At 43.0% G+C, this 22,560-nt stretch overlaps 2 protein-coding genes across 2 annotated transcripts in view; one reads left to right on the top strand and one right to left on the bottom strand.

Annotated features, from left to right (window-relative positions):
• Positions 1-202: 202 nt before the first annotated feature.
• On the top strand, positions 203-6,509 carry LOC132323725 (G-protein coupled receptor 183-like). The gene is made up of 2 exons (XM_059839279.1): positions 203-325; positions 1,265-6,509. The coding sequence occupies exon 2, from the start codon at positions 1,298-1,300 to the stop codon at positions 2,354-2,356; it is 1,059 nt and encodes a 352-aa protein (XP_059695262.1). The 5' UTR covers positions 203-325; positions 1,265-1,297; the 3' UTR covers positions 2,357-6,509.
• Positions 6,510-10,741: 4,232 nt separating this feature from the next.
• Positions 10,742-22,560, bottom strand: part of UBAC2 (UBA domain containing 2) — an 85,237-nt gene continuing 73,418 nt past the window's right edge. The window contains exons 8-9 of the mRNA XM_059839280.1: positions 14,608-14,727; positions 10,742-11,614 (exon numbers count right to left, since the gene is read on the bottom strand). Coding sequence (XP_059695263.1) covers positions 11,507-11,614; positions 14,608-14,727 — 228 coding nt within the window. The 3' untranslated portion in view covers positions 10,742-11,506. The remainder of the gene's footprint in view (positions 11,615-14,607; positions 14,728-22,560) is intronic.

The following is a 22,560-nucleotide window of genomic DNA, read 5'->3' as shown; positions in this document are numbered from 1 at the left end:
ACTACTGAGAATGTCCCCCGCGGCTGCAGCGTGCCTCTCACATACCGAAAGAAAAAAAAAAAAAAGCCCCACCCAGAAAGAACACAGTTTTACTAACCCTAAGGAAAAAAAACCCCAACAAAAAACAACAAACAAAAAAACCCCAAATCTCAGGGTGCTTTTATAATGTGAGCGAATCCCGGGAGGCGCTCACACTGCCGAGGCGCCCGAGTGCCGAACGCGGGCAGGAGGCTCCGCGCTCGCTGCCCCCCAAAAGTCGGGCGGGAGGAGGAGGAGGAGGAGGAAGAGGAGGAAGAGAAGAAGGCGGCGGCACCGTGGCACTCAGGTTGGAGTCCCTGACCTCCCTTCGTGCTTGTGGGTTTGAGCATCCCAGCCTCTCGGGGTCCGCGCCGCCGGGGACGAGAAGAGGCAGCGCTGCTCCGCGCCGGTCCCGTCCCGTCCCGTCCTGTCCCGTCCCGTCCCGTCCCGTCCCGGCGGTGCTCGGAGCGGAGCCCGGCGGCGGGAGGCGGCAGCGTGCGGTGAGCGCCGGGCGGGAGACGCGTCCCGGGAGCTGCTGCAACCCCGCAGCCGAGGGGACACCGCTGTCACCAGCCACGAGCACGGAGCCCGTGCCCAAAGCGGGGCGAGCGGCGGGAGGACATGCGGGGAGCGGGGGTTCGGTGCCGGGGTGTTCCCAGTTCCCTGATCGGACGAGCATGGGTCACGGGATTTTTGGGGAAGATTGGGGGATTTTTGTGGAAGGCTAGGTTTTTTCCTCCCTTCTAATTTCTTCAGTTTTGTTGCTGCTTTGGTCCTGCCCGAGGGTTGCGAAAGTGATCCTCAGCACTTCTGCCCGCCGGTCCCCCAGCCCTCCCTGTCCCGGGCCCCTCCAGTTCCTGGGCGTTTTCTCAATGAAGGTCCCCATTCCCCTCGCAGTAATGAGTAAATGATATAATTGCCACCAGATGAGTTTGAGACCTTCCTTGTGTGACAGGCAATTCCCCCTCCCAGCACCTCCAGTCTTTTCTCATATTGATTGGACTTGTGAAAAAACAAAATTAAGAGTAGCTCGTGATAAGAAAAGGAGAATGACTCACAGCCACTGTTGAGATGCTCTCACCAAAATCACAAGAGAAGCATTTTTCCAAATGACTCGAGCTGTACACTGCTGAGAGGGGTGACTGGAGCAGGGGACAGGGCTTTTTCTTTGTGATGAGGGCCAGCTCTAAGAGTGCCACTCCTGTTATCAATAAACTGCAAGTTTCACATCTGTTCTTATTCCAAGGGAGAGAGCAAGAGCTCGTGAGGCACCGTGGAAATGGCTCTTGTGGAGGACGTGCTCCTGCCCACCAACCTCACCTCCAGCAACCAGAGCAGCTGCAATGTGCACAACCACCACTTCTCGACCAAAGTCACCTTCTCCCTTTTCTACACCATCCTGCTGGTGTTTGGTGCCTGTGGGAATGTCCTGGCCCTCTGTATCACCTCCCAGCGCAGGAAGAAGAAACTCAACTCCACCGACCTCTACCTGGTGAACCTGGCTCTCTCCGATGCCCTCTTCACCCTGGCACTGCCGGGCAGGATCGCCTATTACATCCTGGAGTCTGACTGGCCCTTTGGGGACTGGTTCTGCCGGATCACAGCTTTCATTTTCTACATGAACACCTATGTGAGCATCTACTTCATGACCTGCGTCAGTGTGGACCGCTACGTGGCCGTGGTGCGCACCAGGCACCCCGGCAGGATTCGGAAGATGAGCCGTGCCAGGGGCATCTGCGTCCTCATCTGGTCCTTGGTGTTCCTGCAGACGGCTCCGCTGCTCCTGCGGCCCATGACGCGCAGGATGGGAGACAAGCTGACCTGCATGGAGTACTTCAACTTTGAGGAGATTCCCAATCTGCCCTACCTGCTCCTGGTGGCCTGCATGCTTGGCTTCTTCCTGCCTGTGGGCATCATCTTGGTGTGCTACGTGAGGATCAACCTCAAGCTCTGCCAGACGGCCAAGGAGAACCCGCTGACAGTGAAGAATGGGCACCACCACCGGGCCTTCACTGTCATCCTGGTGGTTCTGCTGGCTGTCCTGCTCTGCTTCAGTCCCTACCACCTCAACATTGTCCAGTTCATGGTCAGGAAGATCCTCTACCAGCCATCCTGCCCTGAGCAGCAAGCCTTCAAGATGTCCCTGCAAGTCACTGTGGCGTTCATGAACCTCAACTGCTGCATCGACCCCATCATCTACTTCTTCGCCTTCCGGGGCTACAAGCGGAGGCTGCTCCGCATCTTCAGGAACAGCGGCTCCCTGGCCACCTCCTCCACCGCCAAGACCCCCTCGGAGAGCAACAGCAACAGCCAGCCACCCGGCTCCAGCTCCGTCTAGCAGCACTAGCCCCTCCCTTTTGCCCTGGCCTGTGACTTATGGACCATCCCTGATGGCCGGAGGCGGAGTCGAGCTGCCGGTCCAGCACCTTCAACAGGCTCCATCGCTCCCCTGCCTGGAGTCAGGGGCTCTCGCAAAGCCAATACGGCAGGGACAAAGCCCTGCCTGGCTCTGCGTGCCTGGCTCTGCTGCACCTGCCAGCCAGGAGCACGGAGAGGCCCCTTTTCATCCCAGCCCCAGAGGGGGCAGCTCGTGCAGCTGCTCTGCCTGGCACACCCAGCTGGAGGTGTCCCAGCACTGCACTGCAGCTCTCTCCTGTGCCTGTCCGCACCCCTGTGGGGCTGGGGCGGGCTGGTAACCACCATGGGTGTCCCTCTGCCCCCTTCCTCTGCACTGCCCCTGGAGCACTACAGCAGCATCCCTGCAGGCTTCAGGGCAGACAGCATGAGGAGATGGACTCAGGGCACTCCAGGGAAAGGCTGGGATGTTATTTGCATGCAGAAGATGGCCTACAGCTCCTTCTCCACACCGACAAACAGCAGCTCTGCTCTCTGCCTGCCCAGCATCCTGCTCCTGCACCAGGGCTCTGCTTGGGGCAAGCAGTAAGTGTGGGGCACGTGGGAGATGCTGAAAAAGCCCTCTCCCAAGGAAGAGGTGTGAGGATGTGAATTTGTAGAACTCCTGGATGTGCTGCTGCCTACATTCACCATTTGGGTGACTGCTTCTTCCCCAGGGTGAAGACTGCTTCTTCCCCACCTGACCGCACTGCAGTCACCCTGGGACCCACTGCCAGGAAGGGGATCGTGGGGATGGCCTGGATCCCAGCCCAGCTCTAAGGCTGCAAACCTGCCCTGGATGTATTCATGGGCAAACCTTCCCATTAGTCCTTTGCAGAGAAATAGGAACAAGAACTGAGAGTGGCCTTTAGTGACCTTGACTGACCTTGAAGCTCGTGCCCTGAGGAGTCTAAGAGCCCTTCTATGGGAGTTTACTTGTGACTATATCCAGAGCAAGAGAAGGAAACCTGGGACATCAGGTTCCTGCTGAGGTTTGTGCCTCTCAGACAAGGAGAAAGTTGGCAGGAGCCTCCTCAGCTCTTTGCCGGAATCACTAGACTATGATAAAAAACCCACACATAGGATTTCACAGTTCCTGGCATGTCTAGTCTTTTCTTTGAAGTTAGAAGGGACAGACACACACAGAGACATGAAAAGGAAAAAAAATCTACTTAATTTACTGAAAAGTATACCTGAAAATGTTTCATGAACAGACACTTGATTAATACAAATAATTCTTTCAGGAAATAACCTTTTTTATGCCTAGAAAGTTAATAATAGTCACATGCAGCCCTTCATTGTTTTAAATGCACATGAACGAGCTTTGGACAGCAATGGTTTTACTTTTGGTATGGGTCTGAAGGCTGAAGGCATGCTGAAGGCTGACTAAGAGGGATGCCTAAAACAACTCAGGTGGGAAACAGATTCCAGTAGGTCCTTTCTGGAGGCTGAGCCCTCCTTAAAGCAGGCTTAACCTCAGTGCTGACCGGCAGAAGGCCTTTGTCCTGAAAAGCATATTACAATGGAGAAAAATAGCTGGGATGCAATAATATCAAGTTATCAGTGGTCTGAACACCCTTGAAGGAGTCTGGCTAGGTTGATAGTTGCTGTACAGTTACATTGCCCTATTAATATGTCTGGGAAGTGATGGCTGGAAGGGAATCTCTGCATCACCTCATCCAGCAGCCCACCCAAAGCAGGACTATGGTTGGCTCAATGTCAGGCTGTATGTGGCTTCATGCAGACAAGGCTTGGAAACTCCAGGCAAGGTGGGTCCCCTTGCTGAGGTGACAGTTCCCACCCTGCGTTGCTCTCTGGATAAAACCATTTTCCCCACTGTTGTGTCTGAACTTCCCCATCCACAGGTAGTGGCCGTTGCCCCTAACATCACCTACTCGTGCCATGAAGAGCTTGGCTCTGCCATCTTTGTAACTCAAATTCCACAGGACTGTGTTGGGGGCTGCCAGTGGTTTGTAGCTGTTGGTTTCCATGTGAGCACCAGAGCAGTGGCCAACCCTCCTACTCAAGATCAAGACATTGAGATGTTTTGTCAAGCTGCAGCCCACAGATGAGAAAAAGCCAGTCTGCGACCAAGCCTCCTCAGGAGAAGGTGAAGTATAAACATAACCTTGTTTGCTCCTTACTGGACTCTGTTTTTCTCAGAAGTACTTTATTAAGAAAGGTACCTCCACCTCTTGCCACCAGTAGGAGCCTTTGGAGTAGGAAATAGCTGAAGAGTTGGGTGTAGTGCTGCACAATGCAGGAGGGATCTGGCCTTCCTCCTCTGGATGGACACCAGCCTTGGCTACTTTGCTTTTGGAAGTACCAATCTGGGGACAGCAGGCAATTAGCTGGAGTTGAGGGAACATCCACGAGATGGAGAAGGAAGGGACTTGGGCAGAGTGGGTCAAGAGGAATCGGGGCAAAGAAGAACTCTAAAGAATCCTCCATTGCCCAGACTAGCTTGCCCACCTGTGGGTGCTCCCTGTCTGCTTGAAAAAGGAGCATTTCTCTAAAACTGAAGAGAAACCATACACAGCATTTTGTCTAGAGGCACAGTAACATTTTCCTACCCTTTGTCGTTCACCTGTTCAGTCCAAGCTCCTCGCATGGCTCTTGCTGTACGCTGCTAGCCCAGACCCACCAGCGATCCCTTGGAATCACAAAAACACTGAAGCACAGAATCTATTTAGGTTGGAAAAGACCTCTGAGATCATTGGGACCATCCATTAGCCCAGCACTGCCAAGGCCACTGCTAAAGCATGTCCACAAGTACAGCACCTGCCTGTCTTTTAAATACCTCTCCACGGGCTCTGCACGGCCGCTGCTCCTGCCCTGCCCCGGCTCCCCCGGGGCGCGGACCCCCGAGACCCCCGGCTGGGGGTAGCCGTGTTGGAGGCAGCCCCGAGGGCGCAGTGCCCGCCCCGACGGTGCCTCCGGGCGAGAGGAGCAGCGCCGGTTCCCTCCAAAAGAGGGAGTCGGAACCTTTGCTCAGTGTTAAAAATATGCCCACGAATCTAAGAGGACGGTGACAGATGGGGCTGTGCTTCCCCCACGCGTCTGCTGCCGCGCAGGGATGCGGCGCCTTTCGTGAGCCGGGTGCTGGTGGCGCGTACGGGAGGCACAGGGCAGCACACTGGGATCGAAGGCGTTCCGTGCAGAGAGGTGTAACTGCACAGTATGCGGGTAATTCTTGCTTTTCTGCAGCCTATTGGTGCTGTGCTGTCTTCTAAGAGAAGATTGCACTTTTATCTGAGGGCAGAGAGTACGCTTTGTGGACACACAACAATAGGTAATACATGCACAGATACGGGATATATACTCTCTGCATCAGAAGAATATCCTGGGCTGCGTCAAAAGCAGCATGACAAGCAGGTCAAGGGAGATGATTTTGTCCCTATATTCAACTTCGGTGCAGTCCCACCTGGAATACTGCATCTGGGTTCCCCGGCACAGGAACAACATGGACCTGTTGGAGCAAGTCCAGAAGAGGGCCACCAAGATAATCCAGGTTGTGAAGCACCTCTCCTTTGATGACAGGATAAGAGCCTGGGATTGTTCAGCCTGGAGAAGGATCCAGGGACACCTCAGAGCACTGAAAATCTAAGTACCTAAAGCCTCCAAGGCAGCTGGAGAGGGACTTCTAACAAGGGCCTGTTTTGACAAGAGCCTCTAATGACAGGACAAGGGGGACTGTCTTCAAAAAGAGCGCAGGTTTGGATGAGATATTAAGACAAAGTTCTTTACATGGGGGTGGTGAGACACTGGAACAAGCTGCCGAGAGAAGCTGTGGATGACCCATCACTGGAAGTGCTCAAGGGCTGGGTTTGATGGAGCTTTGAGCAACCTGGTCTAGAAAGGTGTCCCTGCCCTTGGCAGGGGGGCTGGAGAGAGCTCAAACAGAACAGCTTTTTTCCCTTAGCAGTGGTTCCCAACTTACACACCTCTTCAGTCTGTGCTTTAAATTGTCCTGAACTGAAACTATTGCATGTCACACATAATATATTTGTAAGTCAGCTGTGTAAGCCAGTAAAATATTGTGATGTAATTATGCAGATATCTACTAAAAATAAAAGCTTCTCAAGGCCGAGTAACAAGCCCTGGTGTGATTGATCAGGCAGAGATGTGGACAACTGTTTTCTCCTGGAGTGCACCTGTGCCTCTGCCCGCCCCCAGGCAAATGCCCAGAAGCAGAGAGGGGCAAGCACAAGCTCTCAATCCACCCACTTCCCTGACATAGGTGGTGTGCTCTCATGGAACAGGGAATTATAAAGCAACTTCCATGGGAAATGCTGCAAGACCTGTGTCCTTTCTGGAGGAGGTCTCTCCACAGCTGGGATGGAGAGGTGCCAGGAGAAGTCAGGCTGGCAGGGTTAACTGCTTTGGAAGCCAGAACCATCTGCATTCTCACATACGAGTGGCTCCAGGGTTTGCTGCACTGCCCAGCTGCTGGGATTACACTGCTTTCTCACTTGCCACATGTACCACCTCCTGCAAAACTGACCAAATAAAATGTGAGGATTCCCCTATCAGACACCCCTAAAAAAAGAGTGGATTTTCAGTACGAGATTAGCCATAACCTTGCATATTTTCATTTTCTGCATGAAATCCTGCGAATTCTTTTAAAACTGAACTAAGTGCAATGCAACACTCTGTCCCCTTTCTCTCAGCAGGTCATCTCTTTCTGTCCTCAGTTCTACTTTGCTCCTCTTTCCTAAACTCTCTGGGTTTGCTCAGTTCCACCTGCCTCATCTCTCTCAAGTCCTTTCCTTTGCTAATCTTACATGACACTTATGGTTCCTACATATCCTCAGTCAAAAGGTCGGATCCTGCTTTCACTTCAGCCAGGATCCTGGAATGTTTCACCCATTTTTGATGTATATTTCTGCTTTCTCCACTGCAACCATTCAGGTGTAGAAACAGCCTCCTACAAACAGGTGTGAGTCAAACTAACTTCTCCTTCCTCTTAAAACTCTCCTTTGGAAAACAAATGATGACAGCTGAACTACCAATGTGTTGAGATTCTCAACAGTCACACCCATTTGTCCAGCTCCAACATTCCTCTGCTCCCACCGCTGGTGTCTCATCTCATATTTGCACCAAACACTGTTGGAAGCACACACCCTCTTTGAGTTTCAGCATGCACTTTCTGTGGTGAAAGAATCCCTTTTTATATGGAAACAGGAGGAATGTAATCCTACTAAAAATTAAACCAGTGTTTTTTAAGTAAAGGCACACACATTTTACATATATATATAAATATAAATAAATATGCATGTATGTGTGCATATATATATATAAACACATACAGTTTGTGTGTTCATGTGACTCTCCTAGTAAAATAGTTAATTTGTTCAAAACATACTCATTTATATGAAATACTGATTACTCTGGCCACACAGTTACAGAAAGCTAATCTCACGTAGATTTTTCTTGTGGAAGAATACACAAGAATTTAATTGCAGTTTTGTATCAAATCCCTCTATCAGTTCAAATGAATGCTGTGGATTTATTTATCCTCAAACAGATGCAGTTCCCCTCACAGCATGGGAGTTGTAGTTGGGGGTGTTTCCAAAGCATGGTGCCTATGCAACTGCACAGATACTCCAAACACACACGTTTGAAAGAGGGGGGTCTTTGAATACAGACTTTTAATTTTGTTTTAACAAACTCTTAGCTCCACTTAAATTCATTGAACCAATACATAAATATTCTGACTCACTCTCTGTATATATACACATGCATACACACATATATGCATATATATAATCATATATATACATATACATACAAACAGGAGAGACAGAAATGTTGCCCTTTGCCCAGTGCCTTGCAGTAAGTTTTTCTGGCTCGTTCTTCTGTTCCAGACAAAAATAACAAGATCTTTTCTCCACCATGTATTCCAAAAGGCACTGGCAAGTGCTAGACAGCACAGGCTGGTGTGTGAACCAGCTGCGACAGTCCCTGTGCTCTCTCAGTAACAGGCAGCCTTTAATGCTTGTTTTGAGGGAGGAAAATGATTTTGGTAGGTCTTGAGACCAATCAATCTCCATCTTGGCAAAAAGTTAAGGCTTGAGAACCTGAGCCTGGTGGCTTATCAGGTAGATTTACACAAATATCAACCTCACTGTGGGTGTGTTTCAAAGTGTCATGTAACTGCCTAGGAAAGTCCCCCAATAAGTTACTCCAGTGCTGTCTCACGAGATGATATTCCCTGTCTACTAGGGAAATTTTAACAGCAGCTACTACTTTTATTTCAAAATATCAAATCTTGGCTTTACTAGAACTAGAATGAATTTTCTAGGGACTTGAAATCCAATACGTAGAAAAGTATTCTGCCTTCTTCATGGTGCCAAAAAAATATGGCTTGTGTCACACATAGATTAGAAACTGTGTGATGAGACATTCAAAACTGTATCAGACAAACCCAGCGTAGGCTGGGTGGAGAACACACTCCTCACATTCCCAGAAACAGTTCATGAAAATTTTACCATCAAATGGAAACTAAGTTGTTTTCCAGCTCTCAAGTGTGAATCTTTCTTCTATGGTTCTTGCATGAAACAGGAACTGTTTTCAACAGTGTCTCAGACCCTTCTTTTACCACTTCTTTTTTTTTTTTTTTTTTTTTTTTTTTTTTTTTTTTTTTTTTTTTTTAATTTGGAAATCACAACTCTGGAAGCATTTTGAACACAAACTGTTCTCACAATCAACTGAAATTTTCAACTGACACCACCAAGACCTGCCTTTTACCCCTTAGGTTTAACCATGTTTTGCAGAAAGCCCAGCAAAATGGAATTTTCTAAGCAACCATGGCATTTGAATATTCCCTGTACAGGCAATAGTGAGAAAGGATTTAGACTTGGAGAATATCCACTTACATACCCCATATGCCACTCAACATGTTTTAAAATTCCAAGGAATACTCTTTGTGCTTGTCCCTACAGCAGGGCAATGTCTGAAAAGGGCATGTTTATTTACTCTGAGATAGGTATTTTATTTCCTACAGACAAAATTTGATTTATGAATTATTTTCCAGTCTTTATTGCTATTTTTGGATAAAATATTTGTGAAGGAAGAATCAGTATGTTTCAAAATTAAAACCTGTATTTGTTTCAAAACATTTAAGTAGTCTGCATATACAGATTATGGCAGGACTTCTTTTTCTCACATGTATGCTTTGCTTTCCAAGACAGCAGGTTTCCAGAGTTCCCTGGGTACAGAAGTGTCTGTAGTTTACACACACAGACAGCTTCAGCCTCACACAAACAAAACCTTTCAACCTTTTTTAAAAAGCAGACCCTCCCTAAATAATATGATCACAGAAACAAGCTAAACCCTGAAGGAGATTGATCAAACCCCAAGAAAAAACACTGTCATTCCAAACCCCCCTTACTGAACCCACTGCAAAATAACAAAGAAATACATACAGAATGCTGACTTAATTAAAAATTATGTCATGTACTGAAAGCTGCACAAATTTGATGCAATTTCTAGATAACGACTTGTATGCCCAAAGGACTTTTTTCAGTTTTATCAGTCAATTAAAGAAGGAAAGAGAAGTATGTCTCCCTCCCCCTAAATCTTGTCCTGCAATTTCTTGATATGTTTTCCAGGCCAAGTGAGACTGCAAAGATCTGTGCTGTGGTACACAGTGTTCATCTGGATTTCCAAAACATCCCCTATGCACCTGTAATTGCCTCTCTTACACTTCTTATGCCCTATGCCTTATTCTCAATGTATGCATGTATTAAAGATGCCTGTGTGTATATAAACAGACACATATGCACACGCTGCACACACACACACAAGTACAGACAGAAACATACAAGAAATGTGTAAGATACACGTGGAGATTGGTTCATGGAGTTGCACTCTGGAATCCTGCATTCCTTCAGATTGCTTTTACAGAGATGTTCCCCTCTCTGCACCCCACCTCCTGCAACTCCTAAGGTGATAATACTGAGCACTTCTGAGAGCCAAGCCAAGCAAGCTGATTCAATGAATCTAAGCTTCAAACCCAACATGGCACAAACTTGGCACTTCTGTTCTGCTGCCTCCTGTGCCAGCCTGGATCACCCCGGATGTTAATGTTCCAGTGGTCAACACGAAGTTGACCTGAGAGTGAGGATTCAGCAAATGCAGGGCCATCCTCATCTCTGACACTAGAAAACTAGACTTACAGGTAGAAAAGTTAGCTTTTTGTAATTTCTTTTCAAGACAGTATGTAGCCAGCTGAAAAAATGGAAAGCAGCACATAGAACACCGCATAGATCCATTGTTACAGAAGTAATCTCTGAGTTAGCCATGGAAGTCATTCACATCATTCCAGTTCTGATCTTATTGCATCATTCAATTGACCTTTATTGCTTCCAGTGAGTATCTTCAGGACCCGTATTTGAACAGCAATTCACTCTGCTTGTAAAAATTCAAATTTACAGTGGTCACTTGCCATAGCTCACCATACACACACGAATTTTCTCTCACCCTATCTATGATGTGCTGAATGACAACTTTTTATTCAAAATGAAATTTGAGAAATAAAATATCACAGGCATTAACAAAACTTTGCAAAGAATGACATAATAGTCCCATAACCCTTTATTGAGTTGAAAATTAAGTGATCTTCAAACCTCTTATTACTGTAATAAAAAATCAAGTACTGTAAAATAACATTTAAGCTAGAGAAATTAGACTTGTAAATGAAAAAAATATGATTTTTCTTGACAGGTAAATCTAGTTGTTGTAGTTGTTGGAGCTTTTTTTCCCTAGTCATTAAGTCTGATAATGTCTAACAAAGATTTACAAGAAAAAACCCACCTATTTTATTTAAAAATAAATTTAGGTGATATCCAGTAACAAGTAGAAACTAAAGTTAATTTGAAAAGGATAACCAGACTAGAAACCACCAAGTGATCCAAAGGCTTGGGAACAGTTCTCATCATTTCTTAGCATCGCTCTGAGTCACCTGTCACGTGGAGCCGTGTCTCTCTCGCTCTTGCAGGCTGACCTTGGTGAGTCTGCCCAGCAGGTGGCTTTGATCCTCTCCCAGGCATGTACAAACCCATCAGGTGAAGCTCCTTCACACACAAAACCATCAGTGCTGCAGTAGAAAATTAGTGGCTACATTTAAGTCATTATTTGAAGCCCTCAGAGCTTCTAGAGCATCTCCTCTGGAAAACCCCATTTCCATAAGTCGTGCAACCTGGAAAAGAAATGAAGTAACACAACTTTAAAACCAGAGTTTTATTCACAATGTGTGCACATTAGTCAATAATGTCAGAAATCACTTTTCCACTGATCCAATACCTATCAGAGACAGCGTGCTTCAAAACCTTGCCACTTTGCTTCAAAACTTTTCTACCACTTAATTCAAAGCTGATTGCAGAAAATGCCACACCTGCATTTTCCTGGCTGGTCCAGTTTTGAAAGAAGAGTAAAATCCAAAGTCTGGTACCACACATGACAATTACAGTCTAACCTGGGGGCTTGCTGCTCTCAACAAGAAAAGGATCTCAAGAAACCAACACTGACCAAAACACAGAATTATAGAGTAGATGAGAAAACCGATCCAGAATGAATCTTCAGCTCTTTTCCTTGAAAAGATCTACTCGTCCAGAGAGCATAAAAAACCCCCTCAAAACTATTTATTCCAGGTGTTGGGGTTTTTAAAATAAACCTTAAAGTTAGTCCTAAAGGAGAGGAAGTATGATACTTAAATTGGTTTAGGAAAATTCTTGGAGGGCTTCTACATATACTCAAAAAAGCATTTTTTTTGGCCAAAAACTTCTGCAAAGCAAAAACCAATGACATTTGATAGAAGAAAAACATGGAAAAGGGCACATTAAGATAGTGATTTTGTTAAATCAATAACCACTTGACCAGTCCTCTTTATAATATCACATACTTGACACCTAACCTTTGTGCTCTGTGTTAACAGATATTAAAAGCACCACATGTAAAAAGACAATGCAAATTTAATTTATGGTTAAATACCCATTTAGAGTTAATTTAAAATCTGTAAGTCTCACTTCGGTATGACTGAAAGTCACAATATAACTCATTCACTTTTATAATTAATCTTCCAGAAGTGGAATAAAAAATGTGTGGGAGGGCAGGGAATGGCATGTAAAAGTAACTGTGGCTGCTGCCAGCATAAAGCATTCCGCATCCTGCTTCAAAGGGTCTTATGACCAGACACCACAACTCTGAACCTGGAAATCCTGGGCTACAGAAGCTGTCAGAGACCTATTGCTACTCCTGCTCCTCTGCCTGCAGCAGCAGAGTGAAGCAGGAAGGCAAAGGAGGCTGTACACATCTCGAGAGGAATTTTCCCAGGGTGCAAGACCAATGTGCAGCACTAGCACTGAAAGTATTTTTAAAAGAAAGTTGCCACCAAAAGCAGCTTTTCTTTCCTCTAAGACACCTCCAGAACTTTCAGTATTTTTAGTCATCTCTGCTTTGGTGACTTCCTGAGAAATATACAAGTGCCAAGTTTGCCCAGAGGCACAGGTCCTCCTTTTCTTAATATAAATACACCCCCACAACACATTTGAGAACAGCTACCTTGGACGTCAGAACATCAACCTTACAATCCACTGCCACGTTTTTTCACTTTCTTGTAGAGAGAGAAATGAATTGTTACTTTCGACACTTCTGCAGCAACAATTTAAGTCCCAACTCAATTTTGTAACCTGTAACTCTTATTTTTCATCTAAGATTGTGGGTTTTTTATGAGAAAAAGGGCAAGCAGTGGAATAAAAGCTAACCACAGAAACACACTTCAGAAGTAAAGTTTTTGTTGCAGTTGCCATGAATTCTAACTTTAAGAAATGGTGGATGGAATTGCAACGTTCCTATTTGCAGAAATATTCATCAAGCACCACGGGGAATAGTAATAACAAAATCCTCTTTTCATCTGAGCGCATTTTAACCACAGGAAATGAATCCAGCTCCAGGAAACCATGTATAACTGGCAACAGTAACTAAAGGTGCTAAAACCCCACAAGAAATGCAGAGATTTTTGTACCACAAGCATTGGAAATGCTCACGAACTTTAATGAGATGAACAGATGAAACCCTTTTGGTTCATCCCATACTGGCACTAAGTAGGCTTTCAGGACAGCCGAAACTAAGTTTCTGGGCTTTGCCTCAGAACGGGCTTTTGAGTGTGGGGTTTTTATTATTATTTTCTTTTGGTTTGTTAGTTGGGGTTTTGTTGGTTTTTTGGGAAGGTTTTTTTGTTGTTGGTGGTGGTGGTTTTTTTTCCCCTTTCTAGATGTAGCCCTGAAGGTTTGCAGTCAAAAGTGCAGCTAAAAGTTTTGAACATTTTGAACACAATCTAACATCCAATCAAAGCTAGAAATCAGATCACAGAAAAGACTTCTGTTTGGGAGAAGCTCAGTTTAAACTAAAAATTACATTGCTGCTACCAAGTGTTGACTTATCTCCTTATAAAAAAGGAAAAAGAGGAAGAAACCTAATCCTGTTCAAGGGCAGCAGAGACCTTAAACTATAAAATGGCCAATACAGCTAACTGCAGGCTACAACCTGGAGAACTTGACTGCATGCAATAAATTCTGAATGCAGGAATAAGACTAATCTTAAATTCTCAAATTTCTGAGTAAATAATCATCTCTTCTGAGAATAAAACTATCAGAAAAAAGTCTAGAAGTGTAAATCTATACTTGAGAGAAAGGACTCAATCTTGTATGTGGCATCAGTATAAGGAATTAGTCGACCACATTATTGAGGGAAACATCCAAATTTTAGCCCAAGTGTGTTTTGCATAACATTTTTATTTTAAAAAACCCCAAAATGACTGAATTGGAAACTTAAGCTGAGGACTTCAGTGAAGATGATTTCTACATGACAAATAATGAAATTTATTTATCATTCTTCTTTCTTTGAAACATTTATTTTATCAGATTTGAATAGTTTCCACTACTGAAACTATCAACATCTTCAAATACAAAATACAAGCAGTTACACATAAAAGTAGAAACTCTCAAGTAGCTCTGTAACTCTGGTTTGGATAGTAATGACAATACACTGTCTCTGTATTGCAACCATTACCTTATATGTTCATTTTTGCTGCTATAGAAACCATTAGAGAAACTGTGTAAACAGATGATAAAAAATTAGTAGAGATTAATTCCTAACCATTTAATATGCCATTTTAAAACAGAAAGTGTTTACCTGCTCTTCAGAAACCTCAGTAGGTGGAGGTATGCCTTGTTCAGATGGGTGATCTTGATAATTTGCATTATGTCTATGACGTAAAGGAGGAAACAGTCTATTCCAGTTAATCATCCCACCCTGAAAGCAGACACTACTGTCAGTCTTTGCAAAAAGAACTACAAATGTTTTAAACAAAAAGATCATCTGTACCACATTATATCAAAGCAGATGTTTAAGTAAAGTACTTTATATTAAATAACAAAAACTGCTGTAGTCTCCTATGAAGCAAAAATTGGACTGGTTACTTCTTTACTTGTTGATTGAAGAAATAACTGCAAACGAAGGAGAAGTGTTAACAGAAGGAGGAAAGGATGTTTCAGATCCTTTGGGATAGATCTGGTTTAGTACAGTGCTAGGTTTCTGAGGCTGAAAGACAGCTGTCTTTACTAACAGGGGTTTGCCTGGCAAGAGGTGCAACAGCAGGTCCTGCAAGTGCTTTACAAAATTGCTGCTGAAGTTACTGAGGGAAAAAGAGTACAAGAAATAAGTGAGGGAAAAAAGCAAAAGGGACTTCTCCATGCATCAGTAAAATTACATCAGGAAACTCAGAATAAACCCAACCTTCAGGACACCTGGGACTTCCATGCAAGTGACTACTTCTGTGACATCAGTGTGACTTGTAGACCCACCACATTTACCTAACTTCTGTGGATGAAATATTTTTGCAAAACCTGGCCCTGTTCCAGTACCAAAACATCTTGTAACTACATAGCAATAATGCAAATACACAGCGGTAACATAGGTATGGTGCAAATCACAGAACTGAAACTTCCTCTTAACAACCAAACTTCAACTCTTGTAATAGTAAGATATTTGGAACATAAAGAAGAAATACTAAAATATAAGCTTTATGATTGTCCAGAAATAATGAATCCTCATTTCATTAGCTTAAATGGACCTTTTTGAAGGGATTTTGTATCACACAAAGCCCACAGATCCCGTAAGCAGGTTAAGAGCAAAGCCCAATCTGTCTTTTCTATAGTTGAAACATCTTTTGCAGACTATCAGTCTGTGTTGTCCTTTCCCTCCTCCCCTGCTCTCCCTGTTACTATGGAGATTCCCCCTCCCTTTCTGTATATATAGGACATGGCCTTCCTTCCTCTAGTTGCTCTATTTTAGTTCTATAACGTTGTTTCTCAGAAGGCCTTCCTCTTACGAGAGCTTTTTCTTTTCTTCTCTCAGAGTGCTCTTCCTGCCTTTATGTATCCTTAGAGCATTAAATACCCTCTGCTCAATCAGATCAGCAACAGCTAAATGTGCTCACAAAAAAAAAATATTTAGCATTCCTGCCCTTTCCTTTGTTTCCTTCCGTTCTGTCCAGAGGAGACCCAACCAGCCCAGACACCACAGGGGGCAGTACAATGGCACACTTTAAAAAAGCATTTGAAGAGTCATGAGACTTGAAACATCAGCTTGAGAAATATTCTAGTCCCTTCTATACTAGAGTACATTTTTCCCTGTGAAGATGTGAAATAGCCATCACCCATTTGCAAGACATAGATCCCACTGCTAGTGAATTTGAATTTAAAAAGTATGTGTCTACATTTCCCATACTGTATAAAATATTTGCTTAACATTCATGAGGTTTTGACCAAAGGATTCTGTGTAAGTCTCATGTTAGTCAAACAGCACAGCGTAGTAAAAAGGAGAACTGGTTTGGAGCATAAGCCTAAGGAGAACGAGGGATCAGATCTTCTACTGACACCACTGCACTACCTTGTGGTCTTGGGGAATCGCGTCCTGTACTTCCCCATCTATAATTTCCCATAACTCAGAATTACATTGAGTTTGAACGTTGAACTTTGAATTTCTCAGAGTCTACTAAGCTCTACAGTTCAGTGAGAGCACTGCACTAATGCTGCTTTACCTGTTTTTACGATTTAGAGACGACTTGAGGAGAAAGTAATGCTGCCACAAGTCATTCACATTGAACTGGTAAAAATACTAACAGGATTATGACACATCCCTTTGAGGCACCGTAAGTCATACACAATAATGTATATCAAATACAAAACCTACAATATACATTAATTTACCTTTATCTCAGTGTATCTGAAGACCAAAATAAATGTACCTTTCCAGCAGTGCCCTGAGCTTCAATACTGAGCTGCCTATTCCAGTTTGGTTTTGCATCCTCTCTGTCCTGTGCTCTCTCACCTAACACTACAGACTTGTCTACTCCCTTACCTTAAGCTTACAGTTTGTTTGCATTGACATACACAGAATTCATTCTTTTCAATAAGAACTGCCATTTCCTTACAAATATAACTATTTAGTTTTGAAGGTATACAGCAGATACCTTAATAAATTACAGATGTTGACTGAAGCATTCAAAAGAGTTTCACGTGAAGACCCCTTCTCAGAGAAAACAGACTAGACAAATTAGATCAAAATTGAGTATTTCAATTACCTTTGGAAACTGTGGTAAACATAATGTATCAGTTCTTAACTATATTAATGAGAGGAAAACATCCAACATTTAATGGTATGTGAACACTGATGGTTAGGATTAACCCCGACATTGTGGTGCACTTCTCATCTGTGTACTCTTTTAAACTTCACCAAAACCGGGTGCTTTAGGATCACTTATCTTAACTGAAAGAAAATTGTTTCCCTTCACAGTGTTGCTTCTAATTAGATGACACACATCCACAAGGTCAGGCTCAAAAGAGCAGGGATTCAAGGAACTGCAGCAGGAACTATGGGACTGGTAATGTGGTCAGTCTGATAAAGGTAAGGGAAAACTGGGAAATGCAGCTAATGTCTTAAATCCACGGAAGACGGAGATCAAGGCTATGGATTTACAGTATGGATGGTGACTGTGCAAAGACCTTCAGACAACCTTAACTATCACAGCAGAAACATGAAGATCTGTTTTAAATTGAACCATACCAAGCACCAAATAACGTCTTTAATATCAAGTAAATATCACAAATTCCAGTTTAAACAATGCACAGAAGGAGATTTCCAAAGTAATATTCATTCTTGCCTTACAGAAATTATTTTGCAGACCTCCCCTTCATAATTTCATGATAATTTCTGTAGTGCAGTGGTTTTACACTGTGCCACCAGACTTACTTGTGAGAAGTCAAGAAGATTTCACATGAAGATATCCAGTCTGAATAATTTATGTAAGTGATGCTTCTAAACCATCTGAGACTCCCTCCTGGGAAATCAGCCAACTGTATTTAAGCATTTCACATCATACTTGACCCTTAGCACCAGCACCCAACAGCACAGAGGAGCTCACACCAGTCTTCTCACTCTCCACAGAAGCCTTGTCTCAGACAACAGAGCTCTCTGGAGTGGTCCAAAGCAATAAGTAGTGGGGATGCTCCAGGGTCCACTATGGAAGCTCCTTTCCCGAGCAGCACTTTCAGTGATAACACTTTCAGTGTGCCAGTCTAATCCATTTAGTGAAATCCAGGCAGTTCTTCTATGATTGCGGTTGGCAGTTTGTTATAAAAAGAATTAAGCTGAACTCTACATGGTTTGGGGGCTGAGACTTAACATGACCCAGGACTAGGTAAGGAGGATGCCTTCAACCTCTTCTATCCAGAGCTAGATTCCACAACTGACAGACTTGGGATATCTTGCACTGAGATTATCTCAGGCAACATTTTTCTTGGTCCTGATCTTTGGTGTCGGGGAGAAGCCAGTGGAGGTGTTCTGCTATAGAATCAGGAGCACTGAAAAATTCTAGACCATGATTCATAAAAATGCTGTGCCCAACTTGGTGCCTGGGCCCTTATCTCTGTTCCCAACTCAGTCTTTGCCTTGCCATGCCATCAGGAAAAAGATCTGACAAAAGCACTGCTTCATTAATTATTTGACTAGAAGGGTGACAAGACAAACCTAAGAAAAGCCTATCTAAGAAAAGAAAGTCTAAAAGACTTTCTCCCTTTAATCCTATGCTGTAATTTTTTAGAAAAAGTCAGAAGTTTCCTTTTGTTTAGCAGTCCAGACTGGGTGAATCAGTTGATTTTAACAGAAGACAAATATACCAAGGAAGTAATTGTACTGGTCTCTAATAAATCACTATTGGAAATGGATTAGGAGAGCACTGGTGATGTTGAAACTTCCGTTACAGGAAGACAACAAACTCGTCACCAGTTTAGATGACCAAAGAATGAGATTTACGAATGGAGCAAACTAAAGAAACGGGGAAAATAGCAGCTCTTCATTACAGAAAATGTTTTAAGGAAATGCCATATTGATGATTTACTCCTGGACAGCTGCCAAGGCTTTACGTACAGAAGCTGCGCCTTCTGAAGTCACATCCTTGATTTTGTTTTTCTTTTTTAAAATTTGGGTTGTTGTTGTTTTCTTTTAGTGGTGCCTGGGACAATTCTGTTTACAGGAAAGAAGTATCCTCCTTTCCTGCAGAATAAGGAAGAAATATCTAGAGCTAGCAAATGTCTCTGATTGTACAGCCTGCTAAAACGTAGTTACGCCACTTTTCAGATAATGTCCTTCTTCTCTGTTTTGAAAAACAGCTCAACCTGTTTCCCACATACACACCTGCCATGGCATATTTTGTAAAAGCACTTCTTATCCAAAGCTTCACAATGAAAGTGTTGAATTATGGATAATTAACAAATATCCAGTTATGCAGCCTTCAGATATGCACGTATTTTAATTACATTAATTTCAAAAGAAATGAAAGGCTTTTAAAAAATCCTCTTGAAAGTGATGCACGTGGTTAAGATATTTTGATAATGTTATCTCCTGCAGATGGTTAGTGCCAGTTTGTCATCTACTTGCACAAACAGGAAGCACCTCCTGATATGTCCTGTTCACCTTTTCTTAACACAATAACCACAGTGAGAAAAAATAAAAAGGAAATTGCTTTGCATTTCACCTTTTAAAGTTTACATTTGTAAAATATTCCACTCTGTATAGAAGCCTTTACTTGATAAAGACATAAATACTGTCTTTTTTTTTTTTTTTTTTTTTTATATAAAGCTTCATAACAAAATTTACTGAAAACAAGAAACACTGACTTGCTTCTCTGGCATAAATTTTTCAACAAGGTATTGACTCCAAAGTCCATATACTGATGATATAAATAAAAAAAAGCATAGTCTTGGATGACATGATATCTGCTACCCTAAACATTGCATAAGAGAGAAAAATGGTGAAATTTCCAGTACACTTACTCAAAGTCTAGCCTGCCTCTTTTTGTGAGGATAAAACTCTTCTGTTTTTTGGTGGTTTGGGGAGACTTTTTTGGTGTTTTGTTTTCCTCTGACTTTAATAACTTCCCTCTTTTAAAAGGGGGTAGAAAGATAACAGTATTAATGTTGTAAGCATTGTTCATCACAACAGAAAGAATTTTTCACCAAGTAAAGCACTCCAGCAATTTCTAATGATATTCTAATTTCCAGGAAATTTATCCTACAGACAAGTCTATTCAGCCAAAAGGCTCTGTCTCCAGCTCTTAGTTTCTGCATCCTGAACTTTGATGCCTGCATTGTCCCTGAGGAGTTCGTATGTCACACAAGTTCAGAAATCCACATGTGGTCTTTTCTGAAGCCTGATCAGCTATTTCCTTTGAAATCTAGAAGGAACACCTTAATGTGGCTTCTGAAGCTGCCTGAGAGACAATGGAAGGGATTTCAGCACTGGCATGACACTGCGAGGGTCCAGTGTTCCAACTGCTGAAGGCAGGTCCACCAGCATGAGCATGGAGTCTGTACTTGAGGAAATAACTTTAGCTCTGTATTAGACATTTTACACAAAACAGAGTCAGTTTTAATCCTTACCCCACGGCTCTTTGGATCTGGACTTGTGACGCTGAACTGGTATTGAAGCATGATGACTAGATAGATAATTCTTCACTCACCTCCTATGCAAAAACCTTTTCAAAGAGTAATAAGGAATACGAAGAGACTGGAACCAAAGTGAGAAATCAGAGCTCTAAATAGTTTTGATTTGACAAGCTGAGATAACAAACCCTTGGCACAAAGGAAACGCAAACCTAAATCCTTCAAAATACTACATAATCATACAAATACTACATAATGTAAATATATGCCCCTTAATATATAAAAGGCTAGTCTGTGATGACATAGGGAAAAGAACAGATCAGAATCCTATTCTGGGAAGCAAAGGTTGTCTTAGGCTGCAAACAGGATTAGCTTCCATTTATTAATATCTCAAAGGCAATATTCCAGGTGTCAACACTTCACACCTGTAGCACTTCTTAAGGTATCTGTCCTGACTTCAGTTGGGATAGAGTTCATTTCTTCTCAGCAGCTGGTAGTGCTGTGTTTTGGATTCAGTATAATGTTGGCAACACACTGATATTTGGGGGTTTGCTAAGCTGTATTTATCTTAAGTCAAGGATTATTTTTTGTGTGTCTCATGCTCTGCCAGTGAGGAGGTACACAAAAAAAGGCTGAAAGGTTGCATAACTGGGACAGGTGAACTGAACTGGACAAAAGGACATTTCACACCATAGAATATCATGCCCAGGATATACAACTATTTGAGTTAACCAAAAGGAGGGCTGATCCAGGTTAGGGAATGGGGTTTGGCCTCTGTCAGCCAGTGGTGAGCAATTGTATTTTGCATCACATATTTGCAGGTTTTAAAAATTTTACTATTTTTATTATTATTATTATTACTACTATATTTTACTTTGTTTCAATTATTACACTGTTCTTATCTCAATCTAGTTTTGATTCTCCTCACCACTCCACTGGGGTGCCAGGGGATGTGAGAGTGGCTGTGTGGTGCTTAGCTGCTGGCTGGGCTTAAGCCACCACAGCAGCACATTAAGGAACAAGGGTGGAACCAGCTTGCACTTGTTATGTGTAAGCATCAGAGTTCAAACCAGAAAACCTACACATTAAGGAGGACCATGTACTGCCTGAACCACAGGCTTCTTTTTTACTACCTAAATGGCACTCTGGAAGAAGAAATGGCCCATCAAGACTTCTTAAGTGCAGGTTGGAAGGACAATAGAAGCAGACCTGGAATCCAATTAGTGACTGCCTCAAAACAACAGATGCCTTATCTGCCCAATGTTCATTAGAAATTAAGAGACAGCTACACCTAAAACATCCCTGTCTTCTGTAAACAGAACTTGATTCAACAACAGTGAATTAATTACTCTGGAAATGTCTGGGGCAATTTGTTATATCATAAGCTTTTTATAAGAAATTGCCTCTAGTTAAATTGCCAGAGGAAAATAATATAGACCACTCACATAGGAGAATAAAAACATTCTATTTCCCAAACAATTTATTTGCTTTTAAATAAAACAGTGGTTTTGCTTTATGAAGTTGTCCAATCACTGCTTCTCTAGGGAAGCTGATTACAAATATTAAACCAAATTCAAAGGCTATAGCTCAAAAGCTGAGTCAAAATGAAAGAGAATTTCCTAATTCCTGTCCAAGAGAAAAAAGGATTGTTCACTACATAAGCAGGGTGCTACCAATGAGTAGGAGATAGAGAAACTCAATCTTGTGATTGTGACAGCTGGTTGTTAATGAGACACAATCAGCTCATTATAATTGTACTACTATCTGCTGGCTCTGGTTCTGTCAGCTTGTGGAATTGCCAACTTCCATAAAAAAGACAGAAATCTGAAGTTTTGGCAGTAGTCTGTAGAGGAAATAGTCATGAATTGATCATTACCTGGAAATTCAACATTTTTAATTTCACACCTAGAATCCATGAAAGAAGTCATACAGCAAAATAATCCAGAATGTCTAGATAGCAGTGGGTTATCAGTTGTTACAAATACATTATTGAAATGAAACAGTTAAAAACCAGAGTTCGGGCATGGCAACATCAGCAGCATATGCAGTTTTTACACCAAATAAACTCTTGATATAAATTCAAGTTTATTTTCAACACAAAGAAAATAGTTTTAAACAACTACAGAGAATAACCAAGGCTTGA

Source organism: Haemorhous mexicanus, chromosome 2 (assembly GCF_027477595.1).
Source record: "Haemorhous mexicanus isolate bHaeMex1 chromosome 2, bHaeMex1.pri, whole genome shotgun sequence".
In the NCBI taxonomy this organism is placed as follows: Eukaryota; Metazoa; Chordata; class Aves; order Passeriformes; family Fringillidae; genus Haemorhous; species Haemorhous mexicanus.
The sequence above is the reverse complement of the archived record's forward strand: the minus strand, read 5'-3'. Positions and strand labels throughout refer to the sequence as shown.

What these genes read in the sequence shown, in the direction of transcription:
- LOC132323725 (XM_059839279.1), top strand. Translation starts at nt 1,298, where the DNA reads ATGGCTCTTGTGGAGGACGTGCTCCTGCCCACCAACCTCACCTCCAGC.